We start from the raw sequence: 24,840 nt of genomic DNA, 5'->3' as shown, positions 1-24,840 counted from the left end.
CCTCTATTCCTGTATATAAGTGCGCCGGATAACGTGAGACAAATCAATCGGAATTGAATTGCAGACAGACAGAGATAAAGACAGACAATTGAGTTAAGCGCGGTAGTGACCGTAAATAAGTGCGTGAATCATTGTGAATTATAGCGTCTGCTTAAAGTGACTGTGGGAATTAAGTGTATTACAAAGTTGAATTGAAAAAGAATAAACTAGTTTTATTTAAGAAAGGATTTGTATCGCTAAAGTTTCTTCGGAAATAATTTTTACAGAAAATTAACAAACGACCTGAGGCGTAACAGATGTTTATATCCCATTATGGAATAGCCCAAGACCTGGCAGTAGGTTCTTTTGACTAGTCGCTTTTCATCTACTCTATCAGTTCCGAATTATGGATGGCTTTTGCAAGTAGCCTTTATGTCTTTGTGGGAACATCCGATAAAAAAAAGCTTGGCATGGCCTGATGGTCAGTACACTTGATTCGCAATCTGCAGGTGTTCGAATCCTGTCACTGAACAAACTTGCCCTTTCAGCCTTGGGGGGTGTTATGATGTATGGTCAATTCCACTATTTGTTGTTAGAGAATAGCTCAAGAGTAGCCAGTGGGTGGTGTTGACTAGCTGCTTTATCTCTAGTCTATTACTTCAAAATTAGGGATGGTTAGCGCAGATATCTCTCTAGTAGCTTTGCGCGAAATTTAAAACAAACAAAACAAATTTCAGTCTTCTAAGTAAACGATTCAATTTTCTGTAGTTAACTGAAACAGTCGGTTTTCAAGGCTGTATTGCAATTGTTTTAGGCGAGAGTAATTCTATTTTTACAATAATAATGTAGACAATGAAAATGCTTTACAATTAAGATCATTGTGAAATATCCAGTATTTACTTTTATGTATAATGTTTCCGATGTGATTATCGGTTAGCAAGTGCTGCCATACACTAAGTGACAAAAAATCAAACTAGCACTTCCGGAACCAGAGTTGAAAGAGGTCACAAGCAATAGTTCCTTTTTGTGACGTCAGACGTAAATGTAGTATTTTCCCATAAAAAAAAAAGAAAAAGAAAAAAAATCTAGTAAGTGCTGAGAATGGCGACTAAACATACAGATCATACTCATCATAGTAAAGACGAGGTGCAAAGCTGGACTTTATGGGGAGAAAATGTTGGATTTAAAAGTCCCGAGCGTAAGTAATGTATTTCATAATGACTGTAGGCTACCTGAATGAAAAGCTACGTATATTGTCGTGACTAAAATATTGGCTTATGACATCAGAGGCACTATGAATATTGACCATATAATATTGCCGGACGTGAGCACTTTATTAAAAATATAAGAACATGTATCTCACACTCGGAAATATAGATGTACATTGATAGTCCAACGGCATTTTTATCATGTCAACGAGCATGGGATAGATTTAATGTCATTTACTGTTAGAATGATTTTATATTTAACAAGAAAAAAATTAATGATGCTATAATTATTTTTTCTTAAAATAGTAAACAAGCTTGGAAATATGTGAAAAAGTTTTCAGTATTATCAACATTGGTAATATAAAGTTTAAAATTCTCATTTGAGCTTAATGATATATATATTTTGTTTTATGTTTATATTTTAACATAGCACTAGTGTTTCTTTTATGGTTGTAAAGCATTGATACAGTTGATAGGAAACTAAAAATTCGAGTGGTAACAGTAAAGGTCTATGTGTGCAGAAGATTTTCTGTAATATATTGCATAAAGTACCATGAAACTATATGTGATGATCTTTAAAAGAATAAAACAATAAACAGTAACTGAGTAAACATGCATGTTTTAGCTTTATGAAGAAGCATGCTACTATTATTTATGTCACCATATTTATGTGGAAAAACATATTGGGGGAAAAAAGTAGCCTATCAGTTAGTAAAAATTCAATATTAGCCTGATGATTTGATTTATAACTACGTAATGGGCAACAGTGTACTTACCATAAATGTAGTATATATTAAGAATTTCATGAAAGTATTTAATTAGATTGACTGAATTGTGTGGTATTACTGCAATAAAAAAATCATGACATTACTATTTTTCTTTTGTTTTCACTGATCTGGTGTGTTTATTTCATTTTGATATGAAAAGCACTGGTAAGTTTTGATGAAACATTCTGGTTTTACACTATTTTCATTCCTTTTTTTTTTTTAAGGATGTTGATTTTCTGAGTTTATACTTTGTTGTGCCAATTAGAGAATTTTTGTAAATTGCAAAAGACCATGAAGACAATTTTCCACGTTTTTTTTTTTTCTAATTTATCCTAAATTTCTTCAGTTTTCCTGAATATGTGGTATGTGCCATCAGTTTGACTTATTACCCCTGGCACTGAAGGTGGATGGATGTTATGTTTTCACCCCTGTGTGTGTGTGTGTTTGTTTGTCAGCAAGATTTCTCAAAAATGGATTTTTGGACGAAAGTTGTTATACATTTGGACTATGACACAACTTAGAAGTGATTAGGTTTTTGGAGGGTTGAGGTCACAAAAATCCAAAAAAATCACTATTTGTTAACATGGGGACCAATTTTTCACACTATTTTTCTTCTATAACTCAGTCAAAAATGATCAGATTTTGATGAAACATGGTGGACATATGTAGAATATTATTCCTCATTGTCCTGCTAAAAATAGTCTGTGTCCATTGATAACAACAGACACACGGGATGCATTTTCATATTTTTTGAGAGCCAATTCTGATTAACACGACATGGTGGAAATATGTACGTTACTGAGTGTCTTTCTTGTTTTCAACATATATTGGATAGGTATATAGCTGTGAATGGTTACTTTTGGACTTGATGCATTGTATAGTGATTTGATGAACCAAATAGTTTTGACACCTTGATTTTTCATATGGTTTTCTTCTTTTCTAGTTATTTATAATTTAACTATTATTCAACCATTTAAGAATGGGCTTTAGGTATGAATGTCAATTTTAGAAATAATGTATTTGAATTTATCATGCTTTATCATTTATAATTTTTTTAAGTTTTGTTTCAATTTTTTTTGTTAGTTCAGTCTCTCTTGATACTTCCATAAAATTTGGGACACAACACTGAATATATGTTGCTGAGCAACTAGTTTCAATATAATCAACAAAGGTAACATTCTTATAATGTCTCATACTCAAATGCTCTTACACAATGTTTTAACATGCCCTTTTCATTACTAAAATACCATCATCTCCAGTAGATTCTTTGATATACTTGGAGAGAGAGATCAATCCATCCCCATTCAGTCTCAAGAACTAAGGAACTCTTCAGCCTTGAAGAAGAAGATTACTCTGCCATTTTTCCTACCATTAAAAAAACTTGTAATAATAAGCCTGTTTGTAATCGGGAAGTCTGTAAAAAATACAAATAACTTTTTTTTTCTATTTCTGTCAAACATCTTAATGAATCACTATATTTTATCCAACTTCATTTATCTCTTACATTAAACTCATTTTTGACAAAATGAAAAACTTCCTATTGTTTTTTTTTCGAGATTCTTAGAAGATGCTAAAGTAACATTTTTATAATTTTTATTTCATCAAGACTAGATGATATCATGGGCAGATTGTTGAAATCCTTAACAGAACTTGAAGTGTGATTTAAGTTATCTCTATACTCCAGAGAAAACAAGTCCAAACTGTGAAATTGTTAAACAAAGTATCATTCTAGTAGCTTGTCTCTGCAATATTTCCATATTAATAATCTTTCTCTAACAAAGGAAACAAAAAGTTCATGCCATCATCCCAAATGAGGCCTTATCAGTATTTTATAAAAGATTATAAAACTTCGCTCTTAAATTCAGGAACATTTATAAACACTCATAAAACTATCTGGTACCCAGTAAGCATGTTGTACATGTAGTAAATAATTTATATTTCACTTCATAAAAACAAAACAATAACCCCTCAGAGGCATCTCTGTTCCCAGTTCTCATTAATAACTATAATCTCTGAACTACAGTGTGTGATATTGTTATCTGTCCAGCTGACACAGATGGTTTGCACCTGCAGGTGTTCTATGACATATAGGTACATGCTTATGTGTGTGTCTGTTTTAGAGAAATTTAATGCATAACCCTGTCATTTTCTGATGGTCAGAATGAAATTTTCTCACTTGTTGATTTTTATATGAGGTTTTAATTTGTTTTTGTTAACAAAGAAACTAAAATATAACTCAATAACCTTAATAAAAATTGACTAGTCTTATACTATGTAATATTGATTTCCTTTTTTTATTTATCATTTCAAAATTTCTGTAAATAGCTTCTCACATTCCATTGCTATTTTCATAGCAGTGAAACACTTGTATACATTTATATCATTAGGTTCATCTTACTAATAAGCACCTTTGAGAAACAAAATACATTAAGTTAGGTATTGTTTTCTAGAAAATTCTGTAACTGGCAAAGTTCTAATCCTTCCTTCCTGGAAAAAAAAACCCAACAAAACATTAATTTTCAGGAATCACTTCTGATGTACAAAAAATCTAAAACATTTGTATTGCAATAAGAGCATCTATTGCTAAGGTCTTGCAAGTTTTAAGGTAAAGTCCTAAGATATGTTACCACCTCTTCGTAGAATTTGAAATCTTATCCAGAAGGGTGAGGAAAACTAGTTTTCTTAATGCCTGATATAGTAGGAACTTTGTGTATCAAAGTTTGAGTTCTAAACTAATTATCTTGGTTTCTTTATCAAAAGAAATAGTAGAAGTTTCAGAAACCGAAAAACAGACAGTGGAAATATTTTATGATCATGTACGTAGTTCATTAGTTTTTAAACAGTTGTGAATGTAATAAGGTTAAACTAGCATATACTGACCATGTGTATTAACCAGGAAAAGTAAACAACTTCTGTTATGTTAGATCTCAATATAGCTGTGTGTTAAGAAGGGTGGTTTTTTTTTAAATTGAGAATAACCCTAAACATAGCTTATTCTTACGTGTTGCAGAAGTACACTTTTTTAATTCTGGTAACAAAAAAGAAAGATCAAAGAATTTTGATAAGTTTTAAAATGGAAGGAATGAAACTAGGCTTCATATAGTAATGTAGTGTATATTATTCACACAGTGAATTTATGATTGGGCTTTATATTTATATTTGCTGAACAATTCAGAAGAATAAAATAATAACATTACTGCTACATATTCTTCAAATCCTATATAAATACAGGATCATGGTAATGAGTAAAAGACAACTAAAAACATCATACATGTACACTTCACCATGATAAGAAGCCTAGTTTCACCCTTTTGATTTGCACTTTTTCAGGGTTAGTGATGAGAGGTGGAATTCATTTAAACTAGTGTAACTTGGCAGTAAGTTGTGAATGAAGTGATAGATTGGGCTTCTTATTTATTTTCAATTAAGTACATAGATTTCAATTTGAGAGGCCCATTTTTATGAGTATTTAAGTCTGATTAATTTAAGAACCGGAAACATCAGTGATTAAGTCACACTAGTGATGATGTATTTGAGAATTAGGTTAGAGATTTGTTTCAACACCAGTCAGCTGAGTGACTTGAAATGAGCTCATTATTCATATACATAACTTAGGTAGCTAGAGTTTATATATTAACAACTTACTTTACTTTGGTGGACTAAAAGGCCTCTTGTGGTCCTTAATTATTTTGTTATTCTTTTATTGGGTTGGTTCTTTTAAATTATTTGATGAAAATAAAGCCAAGTCCAGTCCACTTAGGGATAATAAATTAGTTGATTTAGTCCTTAACAATAGTTACAGTATACTATCTCTTGTATACAGTTGTAGGCCGTGGTTCACAAATAGCACTTTCATTTTCAAATTTCAACAAAGATTTACTCACTAATGGTAGTATGACTAATATATAAACAAAATTTCCTGTACAATTTCACAGTTCTTGGTTAAGTAATTGTATGTATGAAATAACTAATGCTAATTCAAATACTTCACTAATTGATGGCATTCTACCAACTGAAAACTGACTCAATGCTTCATTGATTCTCATATTTTTAATGGAGCCTTGTTTCTACACATTTTGCAAAGTCTTTTGATCTCTAATATTCTTGAACATTCTAGGTGTTGTAGCACTACTTTTATAAGCTTACTTGATCTTAATATCATGCACCTTCTAGCTAACATCTAAATTAAAATATTGAAAATATAGCTTACAAAACTGCTCCCTTCCTGGATTGTGATGTCCCTTGAAGAGTCCTAATACAAAAATAAAACACGGCAATAAGGTGCCCATTCACCAAGCCATTTTGATAGTTTTCTGTGGTCCATGGTATACATATGGGATGGCTTGTTGTCTCTTTTTTGTCACTGAGGAAGTTCTTCCTAGGTAGGCAATTGAGTGAATTTGCTGACAACTCCATTGTTGATGATCCTTTGGAAGTGGTTTTGACAGGAATCCTGGGCTTCTTAGAAGATTAAGTTTCCACTAACAAATTATTGTCTGGAGTTACCCAGTTGGCTAATCTCCCACTGACATACTACCAGAGACGATTACAGGGAATGACCTTTGGTTTTGATTACCTATACTTCTAGATCCTGTAAACCACATCATTGACTTTTTCAGTATGACATATGGCCCTTCCTAGCACCTGCTTAAATTTGAAGCTGGTCTTTTCTTGCAGCAGGTATTGTATAGCCATACCATGTCATCTCAATGGAATCAAGTCTTATCAGTATTAACATCATAATGATTTTTCATAATTAGCTGCTTAAGTCTTTCCCAGGTAAAGTCATATATGCTATTGATGATGTTACTTAATCTCTACATATTCAGTGTAAGACTCTTCTGAGTGATTATTATCTAAGTGAGGGTACAGAAGGTGCAATGACACTAAGTTCTTTCCAAAACATCAGTGATGATGATGTATTGTCTGTAGCATCATTTACTGGTATATGATAACTCATTAGTAACAGTGGAAGACTTTTATCCCATGTTTTCTTATGCTCATTTATATAATTAGCTAATTGATTTAAAAGATTGCAGTTATATTTCTCGCCATCGTGCCATCGGGAGATGGGTGAAGGCCTGTTTTCCTGGCCTTTTTGATCTCAAGAATTTGGCATGTTTAAGTTGTAAAATATTCTCTCTCTGAGGCATTCATTAACTTCAAGTTGTAGGCAATTGCATATTTTACTTGTGAAAAAACTGATCCCACTGCAAAATCACTGGCATCCTCATCTAAAATTGATGGGTCTCAAAGAATTGAGTGTGCTAAAAGGAGTGGTGGTCAATTCTTTTTCAGTTTGTTGAGTGCTTGTTGACAGAAAGCAGTCTAACAAAACTTATTTGGCTTTTCAAGTAATCTGTGTAGAGGACAAGCTATGTCAAAGAATGATTTTAAAAACAACAATAGTAAAAGCACAGTCCAAAAAACCCTCTTATGTCATGTAGATTAAATGGTGGTGTTGGCCAATTCTGGACAGAAACAATCTTTGATGGATCTGTAGGCACTTTTTTCTCTACTGACTGTGTTTCTTAGGAAACACGTATGTTGACAGAATAATTCATGCTTTTTGGGATTCATCTTAAGGTTCTATTTCCTTAATGAGGCAGAACTTTTCTTAGCCCATCATATACATTGTCAAAGGTGCTCCCATATGCAATATGTCATCAAAGTGGATGAGTACAACATTCTAAAGTAGTTCTTTTGGTTCACTTCAAATCTATTGAACCTTGAAACTTAGCAAGTGCATTAAATAATCCAAATGGTAACACAAGAAATTGCTGCAATTCATTTCCTGCAGCAAAGGCTGTGTTCTTCTCTTCTTGCTTTGTCAACTTGCACTTGATAATATCTACTTTTAAGATCCAATTGTGAAAACCATTTTGATCCAGATAGATAATCCAAAGTAGAATTAGTCCTTGGTAGTGGGTAGGCATCTTCTTTGTGGCTTTGTTCCTCTTCCAATAGTTCACAGAAATTTGTGAAACCATCCTTTTTTCTTCATAACTACTTGGTTCTAATGCTCTTTGTTATTTTATGTCTTCTATCTCTTAAAGTCTCAGCCTGTTTTGCAAGTGGAAGTCATCTGGCTAACTTGTATATTGAGGCTGCATCTCTTGTACCAATCTTTGAGGTATTTTATTTGTCTAGCCTAAGTCATCTTGCAATGTTCCATTCAAATTTGATTAAAATTTTATGGTTTATTGCATTCATGGCTCTAATAATGACATTTTTATTCTTCTAATAAGCCATCAGTTTGTCAGGAACAGCTGGATTGTTTGTTTCTTTTATTATCCAGTTGCTAGATGGAAATTTGTTTTAACAAGTTCTGGTATGAATATTTCATGTCTTGATGGTATAATCGTGTGGTTTTCTTGTTTTCACTGGAATTTTATCTTCTGGTGTAGTAATGGTCATGTAGTGCACAGGAATTTCCTGGTCATGGACTGAACCTATTTGAAGCTAGCCTAACCTCACCTCCATATATCTGCATGAAATCAGTTCTTAATATGCACTCTACCTCAATGTTGGTTACCTACACATGATGAGATGTAGAGAAGTTTCCTATAGGAAAGGTAACTTCTTACTTTCTTCTTTATGTCTACTTGCTATTCAAATCATCTCCTTTTCTATCTTTCTCTATGGAGGAAATTTGTCACCAAACTGGGTTGAACTATTGTAGCTGAAGAGAAGAACCAGTGTTGGACATCATATTGCAAGTCTTTCCATCGTTAAATCTGTAGACTCGTGGACTTGTTTCTTTAAATAATGAACTCCTTATTTTATTTGTGGCAGATGCAGTATTCTACACTGAACTTTGCCTCATAAATTTGGCTAATTTCTGTTTCTTGATGTCTGGTTAGCCCTTTGTCATTTCTTCGATCTGATTGAGCTTGGTTTTGGTGTATTAACGGTTACTGATTAGTCAATCTCAGCTGTAATGGCCATGTTTTCCCACATCTACAACAGTGTTCACTCTTTCTTATGTCCTTTGGGAGGAGTTCTTATTCCCTAGAAGCTTTTGCCTCCAGTTCTTGGCAGTATGTTTTTTAAAATTACACTTGATACACCTCTTGTTTTGTGGTTAATTTCCTGCATTCTGTTTAACTAATCCTTTTAGTTCTTCAGTACTATCGTCAGTATGAGTTGATATTTCAATACTACTTAATCTGACAATTCCATTTATGACATATATAAATTGGTCACTTGCCAAAAAATCCATAATTTCTTGAAAAATGTCCTGGTAATAATTGGGCAAATGTTCTGCAAATTTAGCTAAGGTCTTTTCTCTTCTCTGTACCCTGTTCCAGAACTTCACTCTGGATAGTTGCTTCTGTTGTGTCGCTTCAAATCTATTTGATAAAGCAGCTACCAACGCTTGATACTTGTTATGGCTCTCAGCTGGAAGGTTACTTTATGTCATCAATACTGGTCCTTTGAAATGGGCAACAAGATGAATAACTTGTTGTTAACTTTGGAAATGATTATAAACTGAGGCCTTTTGTGCATCGAATGGTGCCTTTCCATCATAGTTTACTGGTTTCTTAATCGGGAGGTATTGTTGAAATAGCCAATGCCATGGTTAAAGTAGTCCAGGAGGGATTTGCAATCACAGCTGGCACAACATTAATGGTTACAGGTGTAGACCAAAGTGATTCTCCTATTCTGTGTTTTATAGTAAATAGTGTTTTTGTATTTAAATTCTTGGACAGATATATAAGTAGGAGTGGCTGGTTTAATCTTTTAATTCACTAATTCATTTTCCAAATGTTTTATTCTTTCATTAATGTTATTTCCTATTTCATTGTTCTTTCTGTTATAATCTTTCTGTATTTCACTTTTTACTTCAACAATGTCCTTTTGTACTTCTTCAATTTTGTCATCACAACTTTTACATACTTCATCAATTTTGTTTTTGTGATCTCTGACATCCTCATCAACAGCAGTGTATTTAACATCGGGGCAATGCATGGATGGGCCCCTCATATTGCAGGCTCTCAAAGTAATGTAAAAAACCCCGTAAATTTCTGTACCATTAAGTATGGGCAGGCCTCCTACGAAAATTGCACAAAGTAGTTTGAAGTGTTAAAAATGCCTCTGCTTACCAATCTTGTCTTCAGTCAGATTAATTTTTATTTCTAATTCTTTTTTAAATATTACTTCTCTTTCTTTTAACTTTGCTTTTAAATTCCTGTCTCTTACGTCTTGATCATCTTTCAATTTTCAATAAATGTCTTCATGATTTTCTTTTAATTGTATCATTATGTCCAGCAAAGCTTCAATCTTGCTTTTGGATCTGGCTACCAAGTAGAAACTGAGCCAAATTATATTTTTGTTTTCACCAAAATAACCCCACTTCTATCACCAGTGTTGTAATGTTGTTCTTTCGTTTGGCTGGTTCTTTTAAATTATTTGGTGAATGTAAGGCCAAGTTCAGTCCACTTAACAGTACAAATTGGTTAGTTCTTCTTTAAGGTTGGTTACAGGCTACTATCACATATGCATAGTGTAGGCCCCTAGTACACAAATAGGGCTTTCACTTTCCAATTTCAACAGACATTTACTCACTTATGGTACTATGACTAATGTCTAAATATACCTACTTGTACAGTTTCATGGATGATCAATTAAATAACTGAATATATGTGATAATTAACACCGTTCTAAGTATTTCACTGAATGACTGCCTCTCTAATAAGTGAAGATTGACTCAATTCTTCACTGATCCTTGTATTTATAATGTGTCCTTGTTTCTTGACACCTTACAAAACCTCTCGCTCATTAATATTCCTAAATATTCTAGGGCTACTGTTATAAACATACTTGATCTTAATGTCAAGCACCCTCTAGCTGTCATCTAAATTAGAATATTGAAAATATAGCTTACAACATTACTTTGTTTTGTTAATCTTTAGGAATTTGTATTTATATGAATACAGTTATTGGCTGTGATGTAATTTACTTACATTTTAAAATGGACAATATGTTTTTTTCTTAGTTCATGCTATATATTTGTATTTCAGTATTAAAAGTAGAAAAATTTCAAATATGTTTCTACTATCAAAACTGATAGATGTCAGGAAATAATAAACAGTGTACGTTAAGTGATGCTTAGGAATGAACAAAAAAAAACATTTGTTGCTATACCAGTAAAAGTTTGCTTTTATGTGGATATTCATTAAGTACATTTTTGGAGTGAGGAATTTTTTAATTAGATTTTTTTGGTAAAATATACATTACTAGAATGAAAAATAAACCATAGTTTTGGAACAAAATATCAGCACATGACTAGGAAACTAGTTTAACACTTTCATGCGCCCTGTTCAATCCAACACATGAAAGTTTGAAACTAGTTTCCTTGTCTTTCTACTGATATTATTATTCCAAAAGTGTGTTTTTGTTTTTATGTTAATTTACCTACCATGCACAGTATTATGTGTTTCACATTATTACTAAAATGATTTATAATGTTTCCAGTAAAATATTTTAATATATTTATGTAGTAAGACCAGCGATGGATAAAGTATATGTCTGTTTATGAAGTGAGTTGTCACCAAAAAAAATGTTTATATAATAGAAAATATTATATGTATATAGTAATCAAAATTAAGTGTTTCTGATCATAAGATACATATAGACCTAGTTTTTAGTATGATAGTTTGGAGAAATAGATGTAAACATACACAAGAATGTGTATTTCACATGTAGATGAACCATCCTTTGGACATTATTTCTATATATATATTGTGTGTGTGTGTGTGTGTGTGTGTGTGTGAGGTAATTTCCAATTCAAACAACTAGATAAGAAACATAGTTTTACAAATATAGGACAGTGAAAGAAACTAGGGTACAAATTACCAAGTTATGACAACTGAGTTTAACATAAGATACCTGTGGAAGTATGACACATGATGATAGGGGTATGCAAACATTGGATGTGAAACAAAATAAGAATTGAAACTTTAAATTTATCAGAAGTGGTTAATTAAACCATCAAGGCCCCCTTGTAAACTTATAAAAACTACCATTTATTATTCACAGCCAACTATGGTAGTAGTGGAGGCCGGCACCTTGCAAGAGTTTAAGAGGAGAATCAGTTATTTCCTAAAACACAAGGAGTGGGTTTGATTTTTTCTTTCATGGGATGTGTGTGCAGGAACAGTCTTAAAGGACCATATTGTTCCTTGTCATACACATATTATAAGTTTTTGTGTATTTTTGTTTAATGTAAACTTTATAACAAAATTGTAATCATTCCATTAACATTTCAGATACAAATGAAGGAGACTCCAGTACAAAACAAAGTGAGGCCAAGAAACTTAAAAAAGAAGGTAAGTTGATTAAATCAACAATTATGTTAACTCTGTGCAGTATTATTAATTGAACCCAAATACTATTCAGTATTTCTTTCAGCAGGAGAAATTGTAGAATTATTTGAAAAAGATCAAATTTTATATATCCTTGTTATAAAAAATACCCATTTGCAAAAAATATCTGCATATCAGTGATTCATATCTTTTGAATTTAATTCTCAAAAAAATGCAGCAACCAAAATTCTGGAAAAAATATTACTTTAAATCTACCTGGGTTGTGAAAATTAAATGGTCTCTTTTTCACAACTTATTGGTATTGGGAAAAAATGTTGTGAGGAGAATAAAAAATACGTAAACTTTTGAAATAAACCATGTATTAATGATTTTAAAAAATGTTTACATACACATTAATGGAAACATGTCATGGTACTCAGCCTGGGTTAGTATTTTTATATTACAAATTTTTTACTCATTTAATAAAACATTTTTGTTTAATTGAGAGTGGATAATGAGTTCAGTATGTTAAAATAAATAATGTATCCCTGTTGAAGCAATTTGTACTATAATAAAATCTATCTTCTCTTACTCTCAAAAAAACTTGTATTTATGTTATTCATATACAAGTTTCATTTGTGTCCATCACAATTTAATATTTATTGATAGGTATTTAGTATATAGATCTTCTGTAAGTACCATGTAGTTTATGTGGCTATTAATTAAGTTATCTGAATATCTAATATTTTTAAGTTGTTTTCATAGAGCATTTATTGTCCTTTACTGATAAACTTATCATTTCTAATACAAGTGACTAAAGCCTTAACAACAGTTGGTAATATATTCTGTTTCTAGCTGCTACATTTCTGAGTGCATATATACAAACATTAGCTAATATTATCACATTAAAGACTTCCTGTCTAAATCGTGTTATGTGATAAGAAAAATATAAAGACAATACTTCTTTGGCTTTATGTGCAGCTCTGTATGTCACAGTATGTTTAGATACTGAATTTATTGTGATAGCATCTTTATAGTTAATATTAAATATCAATATTAAACTTATTTATGAATTCAAAAGGAGATAATTTAATTTCATTGAAATGAGTAGGTGTGAATACCGTGCTGATAGACATGCTTTATGTAAAATTTGTGAGTGCATAAGTGTATCATATATGATCAAACAATATATTAGTGGATAAATTTAATAGAGATGAAGTCTTTTAATGTTTTTAAATCAAACTGATATTTCCAGAAGAGGGGAACAAAGCTCTCCAGGGGAAGGGGGTTTCTTACCTTATAGATTGTATAATTTATGTAACTAGTAAATATGTTACATATTTAATTATTTCATCAAATCCAATAAGGTGTAAGTAAGAAAAATTAGTCATATATGGAAGAGTTGAGTGCAGAAAGAACTTGACGTAAGTTTCGAATATAAAACTCGATTGCACAGCAGGTAACATGCAAAGGCTTGGCCAATTTGGATTTTTCGGAGGAAAAGGGGATGTGCAAAGAAGTGGTTGTCAGATTTTGGTTGAGATACCAAACATTTATAGGAAATTTAAATGTTTAATGCTTTCACTTTATTAAAGAGTATATGATTTTATTTTCATCTTTTCCGTGTGTAAGTGTGGGGGACTGGTCCCCAAATATCTTGAAACACATCCACAATTTCAATGAATTAATGCAGAGCTATAGTTAAGTAACAAATTTATAGTGCTTTTATTCCTGGGAGGTAGGGGGGAAAAAAGCTCTTAAGTATACTAGTGGCCAGTTAAGCCGAATTTGTTTTAATTATTTTTTTTTATTCTCTTTTTAGCAATTTAATTCTTGTTGACTCATTTCCTCTGGTGGAAATAGGTATTTTATATAAACTGTTGAGACCAGTTATCTGGTGATATTCTAAAGTCATTGCAGTGCAAAAAAAGAGGTTCAGTAAATGATAACTAAGGTCATTGTACAACTTTTGATTTTCAGAGAAAATTAAAATATGGGCCAAAAATGTTTCATTATGGTTAAACATTCTATAAATCTCTTTATCACAAATAAATTAGATTTGAACTTGTAGTGTTTTATTACAGGTCCATTGCACTTCTCAGTTTATCTAAATACAAAAGGTTTTGTTTTGATAAGCACTATTTAAGGCAAAAAAAATTGTTTTGGGGTAAGTTATCATAAGTATAGGCAAGATAAATTAACAAACACAGGAAAGATGTCTTAGAATACTATATAATGGCAGATCCAGTTTAACAAGCAAAATCATACACAGTTCTTTAAATCACCGTTTGTCTATGTTCTAAAGTTCTTAATGTGTAATTTTTCTTTGGAATTCCCTGAGAATAGGATACCTAGCTTATAACGTTTTACAGTACATTAGGTAAATTGAATGTTGTTTTCATTTATGTCATTTGAAAGTGATAAAACTTTTTTTTTTCACCTTTGTTTTTTTTTAAACAACTCTTTTCATGGATAATTTTTTTTTTCATCTAATTCTATTTACATAGTTACCTTTAAGAATGTCTTTCTTTCCCACCTGAGCGAATACTAAGTTTTGTTTTATGGCAGAACCTTTTCTAACAAAAGAATCATTTGGCTTGGTGCCCACAGCTTTATTTATATTGTCGTTCATACATGGTTAAGTTAATTTAGAACCAGCAATATGGGATGGACTACCTATTGAAGGCCATGGTTATCTGCAATATTTGTTATCCCAGAAATGTTGTGAATTAATTACTTTCTCCTGTAATTGTGGAAGAACACTCCTTCGTATCTTACCTTGCTTTCCTTTTAGAATAAGAAAAATATCATAGTAGCAATATTACTCCATGGTCTTTAAACCTCTGTGTTATAGTAATGTAGTATCAGACATATATGACTAATTTCTCAGCTTGAAAGATCTAGTTTACATTGGAAGCATTTATAGACTATACAACCTCAATGTTGGTGCCCTTTCCATTATGTAATCTATTGCACTGAGTATCATTAAAAGCATCAGTCTGGTTCTTTATGTTATAGTTATCCTGTTTTGATTCCAGCTGAGGGAGATCTTGAGAAGATCTTTCATGTTGTACCCAATACAATATGTCTATAACTTCATAATTTTGAATAAACAAAATTTAAAACAACAACATTTTTTGGTGTGCATGATAAAAAGATTGTTGTTTTTAATTTCATTTATTTATGAATTTACACAAGTGTCCAAGAAGAATTTTATTCAAACTCTCACATTTGTTTTCCTTCTTGTCAAACAGAAAAACTTGTGTTCCAATGTTTGGTTAAGGAGTTTGTACTGACCCAACTGTTTATTTTCCAGCAGGGTAGCTTATTATCAACCCCTCATTGAGTATTTGAATATTTTAAGATTATATGATAACATATTTTCAAGTTTCAAGATTGTTCAATGCAATGTTGTGAGATATTTCATTGTTAATTTTCGATTAGCTAGTTGTTTTCCTGGCTTCTTATTATATAATTCACTTCAGACATTGAAATTCCCACTATCTCTTCCTTTCTTCCCTCTGTGACTGAGTTGTATTTAAGTCCATTGATCCTTTTTCCAGTCTCAGTTTAGTTATGTAAGCGTATAGTAAATCCACAAAGAAAACTTCATTGTAACAATGAAATAACATTGAAGTAAGTGATTACTCTTGGAGGTATGTAGCAGTTCTTCCTTATTATATGGGGTTGACATACTTAATAACTTCTTAACCTAATGATCTTTCTTGTACTATCTATTTTTACCTGATATGTATTTATTGAAACTTTAACATAGAAGAATGAATCAAAGAGACTTATTTCTAGATAGAAAAAAATTAAAGAGATTGAGGGTGACATGTTAGTATGATATTATTCAGCAGGGCTGTACCAATCGTTGATGGTGCCCTGTGTGAAATATACATTTTCTTCCCCCAGTCCTCGAAAGATAAAATCTATCCTTGCCTTCAAAGATGCAAACTCATGCTCCTTATGGATAAATGTTTTCTCGAGGGGCAACACTCAACCTGTTATTCAGATAGTGAGTAGCACCAGAAGGAGAGTGTTTCACATAATAAAACTACTAAGCATACACATTAATATAAGGCTTGTTCAGAGTATGCCTGTGAGTATGTATTTGAACTTAATTTCAATATTGAAGTACAGTAATTTCTCTTTAGTCATACTTCACTAGACTTTAGTGTTTATAAACTGTTTTAGCTACTTTTGTTTGTAGTGTAATAAAACATTTGAAATGGATATCTTACTTATTTGAAAATTATTTGCAAATATAGTTTTTTTTTAAATTAGATGACTAATTATATGGTTTACTTTTTTAGATATGGGATTGTTTGGTTTTTGCCCTTCCTGGGACAACTTTTACCTAGTGGTGTGTGAGAAATGTGGACAAGTTGTAAAGCCACAAGCCTTCAAAAGCCACTTAGGTTAGTTTGAGGTTAATAATTTCCCAGTGGTAAATGAGAAAAATTTAAGATTAAAAATTGTATATATGTTTAAATGATTTTAATTACAGGAGAAGAAAAGAATATAACTTAACTTTTGCTTAAAAGAGGAAAAACAATTTTGAGATCTTTTGTAAGACCTACATTCTGTGATTAAATAAACTGTTTGTAGATGTTATATGTATCTTTAAACATAAAGTTTGGAAAATAAAGCTCCATGTTAGTCACAATAACATGACCACGGATATTGGTGAATCTTAATCTTAAGTCATCATGTAGTTTTCAACTGCATTGTTTTAAGTTTCTGACAAGTTGAAAACTACATGATGACTTAAGATTCACCAATATCTGTGGTCATGTTATTGTGACTAACATGTAGCTTTATTTTCCAAACTTTATGTTTTAACTTGTTTCTAACGATTACTGCTTCTGATAATGTTTGTGAATTATTATCAATATTTTTTTGAATAAGTATTTCTAATAGACTTGTTCATATTTTATGTCTTTTGAAGATTTTTTTTTATGTTATGTACATTAATAAGTGACATTCTATTCAACCTGGTAAAGATTTATAGTGTTTTATACATTAAGATGGTAAAAATATTTAGTATTTTGTACAATTAGAAGCTGCATAGCAGTTTCTCACTTAATCAGGCTAAGATGTAGATTAGATTCTGGATTAATGTGATTGTGAATGATGATGATAATGTGTGAACTCATTAGTGCATTTAATTAAATAAAGAGAAGATTGATATCAAGAGCCTAGAGCCCTTTGTGAAAATATAATTTGAATGTTTATCTGCAAAACATATTTTAGGTGCATTTCAAGTGTTCAAAATAAGTCCTGTCTCACAAAATCTTGTGTGAATTGTAGTTCGTCCAGTTATATCCTATGTTAAACAGTCTTTCTTGATTTAAATGTTTGTTTTTATTTTATAAAGTCCAACTGTATATTCATACAAAAGTTGTATTTAACAACATACATCCTGTAGAGATATTTACTAACTAATTAACTTTATTAAAAACCTGGTTTACCCATGAAATCATATTATTATGAAATGATTATTGTGCTATCAATAACCACTAAAAGATGGGAAAGAATAATTGTTTTTATTTATACTTTGAGACACAAAATTGTATTGGTTCTAATATACAAATGTTTAACTTTTTTATGTTATACCCAAGTAGATCTACTTGGCATGAGTTGTTCACTAGTCACACATATAATTAGATAAATATACCTTTGGAAAATATAGTATATTAGGTACAAGCAAAAGTACCCGTCCCCAGTGATGGGAAAAATTTAAGTTAATCTATCAATTTAAATTATTTCATGGACTTTAAAAAGGATAATTGTGTTGCACCTTGGTTTCACTCAGAGCCAAAGCTTTGATCTACTTATACTACCCACCACAAAAAGAAATTGTTGAGTATTTCAGTCATGTTAAGTCCGATCAACAATAACATACAATAAATCCACATTTTTTATTCTTAAGGTTATGTAACATTTTGAAATGTGAGTAATAGCATGATTAATTCCTAACAAAATACTTCTACAGAAAATAATTACCCTTATTTAATTTACATATGTAGCCTACTATTGGGTATTACAAAAACCTGGAGCAACTGTCTTATATACACTGCAAACCGTGGTATCTGTTCGAGCTTTCGTCTATCTACCGTTTGAAAAGTAACAATGAATGCAGGCAAATCTCAACATTTACTTTTGAAATGATGGGAAAACAGGCATGACTAATGTTCATGGCAAATTTTATTTTGCAAGCAGGATATTCTCCACTAAATGAAATGACTTGCGTGTAGTAGAATTTGAGTAATTGATGGACTTTATTTAACAGTGATACAATTATTTATTACCTTATGACAAGCTTTGAACATAGATAATCTAGACAACCTTGTGTAAATGCTAACAACTTAGAGATGTTTTTGACACAAAGATAGGTTAAGCTTATTTTATAACCTTTAAAGTACTACCATAATTCACTTTAAAAGGATTAAGAAATGCTCAAAAGCTCAAGCACTCATGATCAGTGGTTTCTTTTTTTTTGCTTTTGATGAAAAAAAGATTTTTCAGCTTTTTAAGGTATTTTGTGATCTTTTAGAAACCTATTTTGTAATGCATTTATATAAATTTTATAAAATGTGACAGTATGAGGAACTGAAATGACTTTTTGAATCCTTAACGATATCCAATTTACTTACATTGCTATGGCAATAAAGAACTAAGGTAAATTCTCATAAGAGACAAATGACACTAAAAGTACAAATTTTTGTTTAAATAAACTTTGTAGACGTAACAATGACCAAAAAAAGGAAAGTTTATTTTGCTAAAGTATCAGACATTTTTTCATTCAGTCAAGATTAAACAGTTCTTAAAAGAAAATGTATTAGATCTTTATATTTTCAAAGATTGAAAGTATAACTAATAGTAGACAAAAAGATTTATTAGAGCCTCAGTAGTGTTTTAAGGTGAATGATAAGCAAATCAAATCTGTTATTGTCTCTAGGTAGTTTCTGAAAGAGTTACATAAAAATGTATACAAGAAATAATATGATCAAAATGAAGTAATTTAATAAGATTTTTATTACCAGGACATAAACTGTTACAACTAAGATTGATTAATTAGCTTACAAGTATTTTGGAACAAGTTCTTAATGTGGATTTTCGTACCTCTGGTGTTTAAAAGGTAATGCCCTTTTAATTGAAAATATAAATGAAAAGTTTTATACCAAATTGTAATTTTTATTTAGATTTCACCACTAAATACAATCTCAGTTGGAATAAGTTATGTAACAAAAAGGTGTAACTTTATTGATATTAGTAATCAGTTTTGGAATGTCCAGCCATGTCGATTTTTTAAAAAGAAAAAAACAATTCGTGAAACACGGGATTACATTAAAGGACAGAGAGTTTCAACTTATGAGAAATATTAGTGTAATATGTATATATACCTTGAATTGTATTGCATGTTTGATTAGAAACAGCTGTGGGTGAAAATTTAATTACTGTGGAATTTGCGCCAACTCAATTATTCACAAACTCGGAAGTAAAAGAAAAAAACGTAATGATAGTCAGTAAAAACCAGATAACGAATTTAGCCATTAGCGCCCATGCGTCACCCGTTACTCGTGTGTCGTAATGAATGACGTATAAACAAGTACATATACACTTGTCTGGCGGTACATTTCCGGGCCTCGTGTACGGGTATACAACTCTGGGTAAGGACAGACACGTTTGGCGATTTTATTAAAGCGGCCGACAGGGTAATTTTAGTATTATATGTGTTACCAAACTGTTTCGCCGCTATTAACAAATGGCATTACATGCTGTTGAGAAATATATCTGTTAAATTACCACACCATAACATTTATCTACATTTTTTTTTCTTATGTATCTAACTTTAAAAATCCCCAAATTGATCAATGTTATCATACAGTGGATTTTACATTATTATAAAAAAAATAGCTTTTTAGGTTTAGAATTGACAGTTACATGTTATTTGAAAGACCTCGTGGTCTGATCAGTTTAATCGAAACATGTGACTTAAAATTACAAGTGTAGTAGTTAGCTAACACTTATATATTGAAATTATGTCGTAAAAACGGCCTTCAAATTGAACACAAGCCCAATTTGTTCATGTACACAAGATCAGCGACTCTACCCGAAACATTTCTGGTGGGTTTTCTTTGCGAAAATTAAAAACTAGGAAACGTAATAAATGTGTCCCAGTTTTAATGTGTGTAAACAGAGTAATAAGATGTTCAGCACAGTGTATTAGCACAAACGTAATAATTTATAGTCTTAGTACCATTACAAAGATTTTTTTGTTCTTGGAGCAGTGTGCAAATAGTTAAACAACACGTAAAATAGATGTTTCAAGAAGTAACAATGAAAGACGCACGTACACGTAGATTCAATTTCATGTTTAAAAATAGTACAATAAAGGTAGTAGGCGAATGTAAATTGTGATCTCTGGGGATTTTCCAACAATTTTAGATACTTACAATTTTTGTATAGAATTTCTCGATAAAAAAATGTTTTAACGAAAACTTCCAAAAAACAAAACAAACTTTTTATTACATTCTAAGCCTCGTGTTTTTCAGTTCGATAACACGTAGGGGAACGAACGTGTTTAACATTGATGATATTTGTACTGAACTTGTAACATCATATCTATCGGTCTCTGTGTAACTCTTTATATATCTGCCTGAACACCTGTTTCGTGGTTTATTTCAACAAGCATGCGAAAATTCTTCGTTTATAGAGGACAAAATGGTAAATGCATAATATATGGCTCGAGAGTGAATGTAGGTCAGTATTATTTCCGCTACATGAATGCGTTATGTTGGTACGCTTTGTGGCAATACTAAATATGAGTACTCGGAGTGTGCATAACACGCACACTGATAAAATGTCGATAGAGCTTTGCATAAATATGTATAATCTACATACTTGAGCATATTTATAAAACAACGGTCGACAAAGCTTCTTTATCACTGTGTATTTTTGTCCGTTATCGATATAATAAACATTTTGGATTTTGTTTTTCTCAAATTTGATTGTGTGACACACTTATAAATTATATTGTTCTGAACCTAAAGTTTTATCGGTTCGATACACAAAATGACCAAAGGCAGTATATAGAACAAATATATCAAAACAGGCAATATGACATACCTTTTCAGTTTGTTTTCGGTGCGTTTGCCACCAAGTGGCTCAACGGTAAGCCTGAAGGATTATAACGCTAAAAACCTGGTTTCGATACTCGTGATGGGCACGGCATAGATAGCCTATTACGTAGATTTGCGCTTAACAATAAACAAAACTCGGTGCATTTTAATTTTTGAAACCGATCATTGTTTTTGTCAAACGAAATGTCAAAACTGGACATCATATAAAATATAGTTTCATGGATTTTCTTTTTCGTATTTAACAGAATATGATGCAGCAGTTTGAGGAGTTGTTTCAACTGAGTACGATACAATAGGTTGAGATATTGTTTTAACTGAATGAAACATACAACGGGTTAAGGTATTGTTTCAACTGAGTACGATACGATAGGTTGAGATATTGTTTTAACTGAATGAAACATACAACGGGTTAAGTATTGTTTCAACTGAGTACGATACAATAGGTTGAGATATTGTTTTAACTGAATGAAACATACAACGGGTTAAGGTATTGTTTCAACTGAGTACGATACGATAGGTTGAGATATTGTTTTAACTGAATATGTGCAACAGGTTGAGGTATTGTTTCAACTGAGTACGATACGATAGGTTGAGATATTGTTTTAACTGAATGAAACATACAACGAGTTAAAATATTGTTTCAACTGAGTACGATACAATAGGTTGAGATATTGTTTTAACTGAATGAAACATACAACGGGTTAAGGTATTGTTTCAACTGAGTACGATACGATAGGTTGAGATATTGTTTTAACTGAATAACATACAACGGGTTGAGGTATTGTTTCAACTAAGTACGATACAATAGGTTGAGATATTGTTTTAACTGAATGAAACATACAACAGGTTGAGGTATTGTTTCAACTGAGTACGATACGATAGGTTGAGATATTGTTTTAACTGAATGAAACATACAACGAGTTAAAATATTGTTTCAACTGAGTACGATACAATAGGTTGAGATGTTGTTTTAACTGAATGAAACACACAACGGGTTAAGGTATTGTTTCAACTGAGTACGATACAATAGGTTGAGATATTGTTTTAACTGAATGAAACATACAACGGGTTAAGGTATTGTTTTAACTGAATACGTGCAACAGGTTGAGGTATTATTTTAACTGAATGAAATATACAGCGGGTTGAGGTATTGTTTTAACTGAATAAAATATACAGCGGTTGAGGTATTGTTTTAACACTAAAATATACAACGGGTTGAGGTATTCTTTTAACTGACTAAAATATACAACGGGTTGAGGCATTGTTTTCACTGAATACGATGCAACAGGCTGAGGTATTGTTTCAACTGAATGAAATATGCAACGAGTTAAGGTATTGTTTCAACTGAATACGATACAACGGGTTAAGGTTTTGTTTTCACTGAATACGATGCAACAGGTTGAGGTAATTTAACTGAATGCGATACAACAGGCTAAGGTATTGTTTTAACTTAATGAAATATACAACGGGTTAAAGTATTGTTTTAACTGAATACAGTGCAACAGGTTGAGATATTTTTAACTTAATGAATATATCACGGGTTAAGGTATTGTTTTAACTGAATACAGTGCAACAGGTTGAGGTATTGTATGTACTCAGTGTAATCTAATGAAAGTTGAAAGCTCGTGTTAAACATTTACAGCGCACTGTACAAAACAACGATGTGGCTAATTAGATAAAGTACAAACACTAGAAAACTGACAAATTGGTTGATGAAACCAAACTTGTTTTTTACGACGAAAGATCTCGACAAAAAGTGGTAAGGTTATGTATTTGTGTATGCCTTGGTTTTACTGGATAAAAGAATTTGATAAAGATCTCAATGGCAACAATAACATAAACTTTATCATAATTTAAACCAGTTTTTTAATGTACTTCGTTTCAGTTATAGTGTGAACATATTTCTAGGACAGAATAAGGAGGAAAATTTCATTACAAAAAAAGAAGTGATTTACAATATCTTGAAAACAGCCAACCATACAATTAAAATAATTACCTCAAGTTGATCAGTATCACTTCATTCTTCAAACAATATAAGCAGTAATCTTGATCCTGCATGCAGGATTCGAAAAATGGTTCAAGTGATGGATACAGGAAATTTGGCACAAAATCTAAACAACATGTCTATGCAGATAAAACGTACTAACTAAAAACAAATGTACAACTCTAACCATCATAGGTTTTAGTTTTGTTTTTGATTTATGACACTGAGTATTTCTTTGTCGGTTTATTGTACAGAAGATAGACTCCGTTAACTTGCAAGCATAAAATGGCAGTTTAGATCGATAAATTTTTATTTTTGATCAGAAGTTATTAATCGTATGTACATAAAGTCAATTAGTTTTTACCCTAATTATTTCATGTTATTAAATAATAAAGGCTTGAAGCCAGTACGAGCTAACCGCTTGCTTAAATTACAATTTAAACTTAAACAAAGCTTCGTGCAAATACACAGGTATACACTTTTCAAGTAAGAAGTTCCTAAAAACGCCATTATAGAGGTGAACATATCCGCGTACTGTAAACGAAACGTTTTTCTAAAACTTCGTATTATTCCGCTGTGTGCAAAACGCGCACGAAAAAATGTTATTATATTACTAAACCTAAATGTCAGAAATTTGTTTTCCCTCACAACTGCGGTGGTTAGGGCGCTCGACTCGCAATCTGATGGTCGTAGGTTCGAATCCCCGTCCCACCAATCATGCTCGCCCCTTCAGCTGTGGGGGCGTTATAAAGTGATGGTCAATCCCACTATTCGTTGGTAAAAGAGTTGGCGGTGGGTGGTGATACTAGCTGCCTTTCCTCTATTCTTGCGCTGCTAAATTAGGGACGGCTAGCGCAGATAGCCCTCGTGTAGCTTTGCGCGAAATTTAAAACAAATCCTCATAATTGTACAGCGGCTGACTTGTCTTCTCTGATTTTGTGAAGGGTCTTTGAACATTAGACAATCTGACAAGTTGACCTTTATTTTAATTATTTATATACATGCATAGATACACACACACACACATAAACTTATGATTTATTTGAGTGTGGCCTGGTGACTAGCGTCCCATTACCGCACAAACGCGAAATAAATAAATATAAAAATCGCGCTCTGTACTCTGCGCTCATGGGTGCGTTATAAGAGTGACGGCCAAAACCCTCTATTCGGTCAGACAAGAGAAGCCCATGAGTTGGCTGTGAGCACTGGCGTAACACTAACAGGAGGTGAAGGGGCATTCAGGCATCCCTCCCCCTTTGGTTTGTATTCTTATTTTCCACCAGTTTTCCCTGCAATTCCTAATTTCGCTATGTACATTTTCACAGTTTTATGTTCTTTAGCCCCCACCCCAAATCAAATTCCTAGATACGCCAGTGTCTGTGAGTGCTGCCCCCCAGTGACACAGCGGCATGTCTGCGGACTTCCAACGCTAGAAACCGGGTTTCG

General features: G+C 31.9%; 1 protein-coding gene across 1 annotated transcript in view; it reads left to right on the top strand.

Annotated features, from left to right (window-relative positions):
• Positions 1-1,012: 1,012 nt before the first annotated feature.
• LOC111087189 (ataxin-7-like protein 1) overlaps positions 1,013-24,840 on the top strand; it is a 60,630-nt gene continuing 36,802 nt past the window's right edge. Inside the window, exons 1-3 of the mRNA XM_022392992.1 lie at positions 1,013-1,177; positions 12,226-12,285; positions 16,578-16,682. Of these exons, the coding sequence (XP_022248700.1) occupies positions 1,081-1,177; positions 12,226-12,285; positions 16,578-16,682 (262 nt within the window). The 5' untranslated portion in view covers positions 1,013-1,080. The remainder of the gene's footprint in view (positions 1,178-12,225; positions 12,286-16,577; positions 16,683-24,840) is intronic.

Source organism: Limulus polyphemus, unplaced genomic scaffold (assembly GCF_000517525.1).
Source record: "Limulus polyphemus unplaced genomic scaffold, Limulus_polyphemus-2.1.2 Scaffold1854, whole genome shotgun sequence".
Classification (NCBI taxonomy): domain Eukaryota; kingdom Metazoa; phylum Arthropoda; class Merostomata; order Xiphosura; family Limulidae; genus Limulus; species Limulus polyphemus.
Note: the sequence above shows the minus strand (reverse complement) of the source record. Positions and strands in the feature narration are given on the sequence as shown.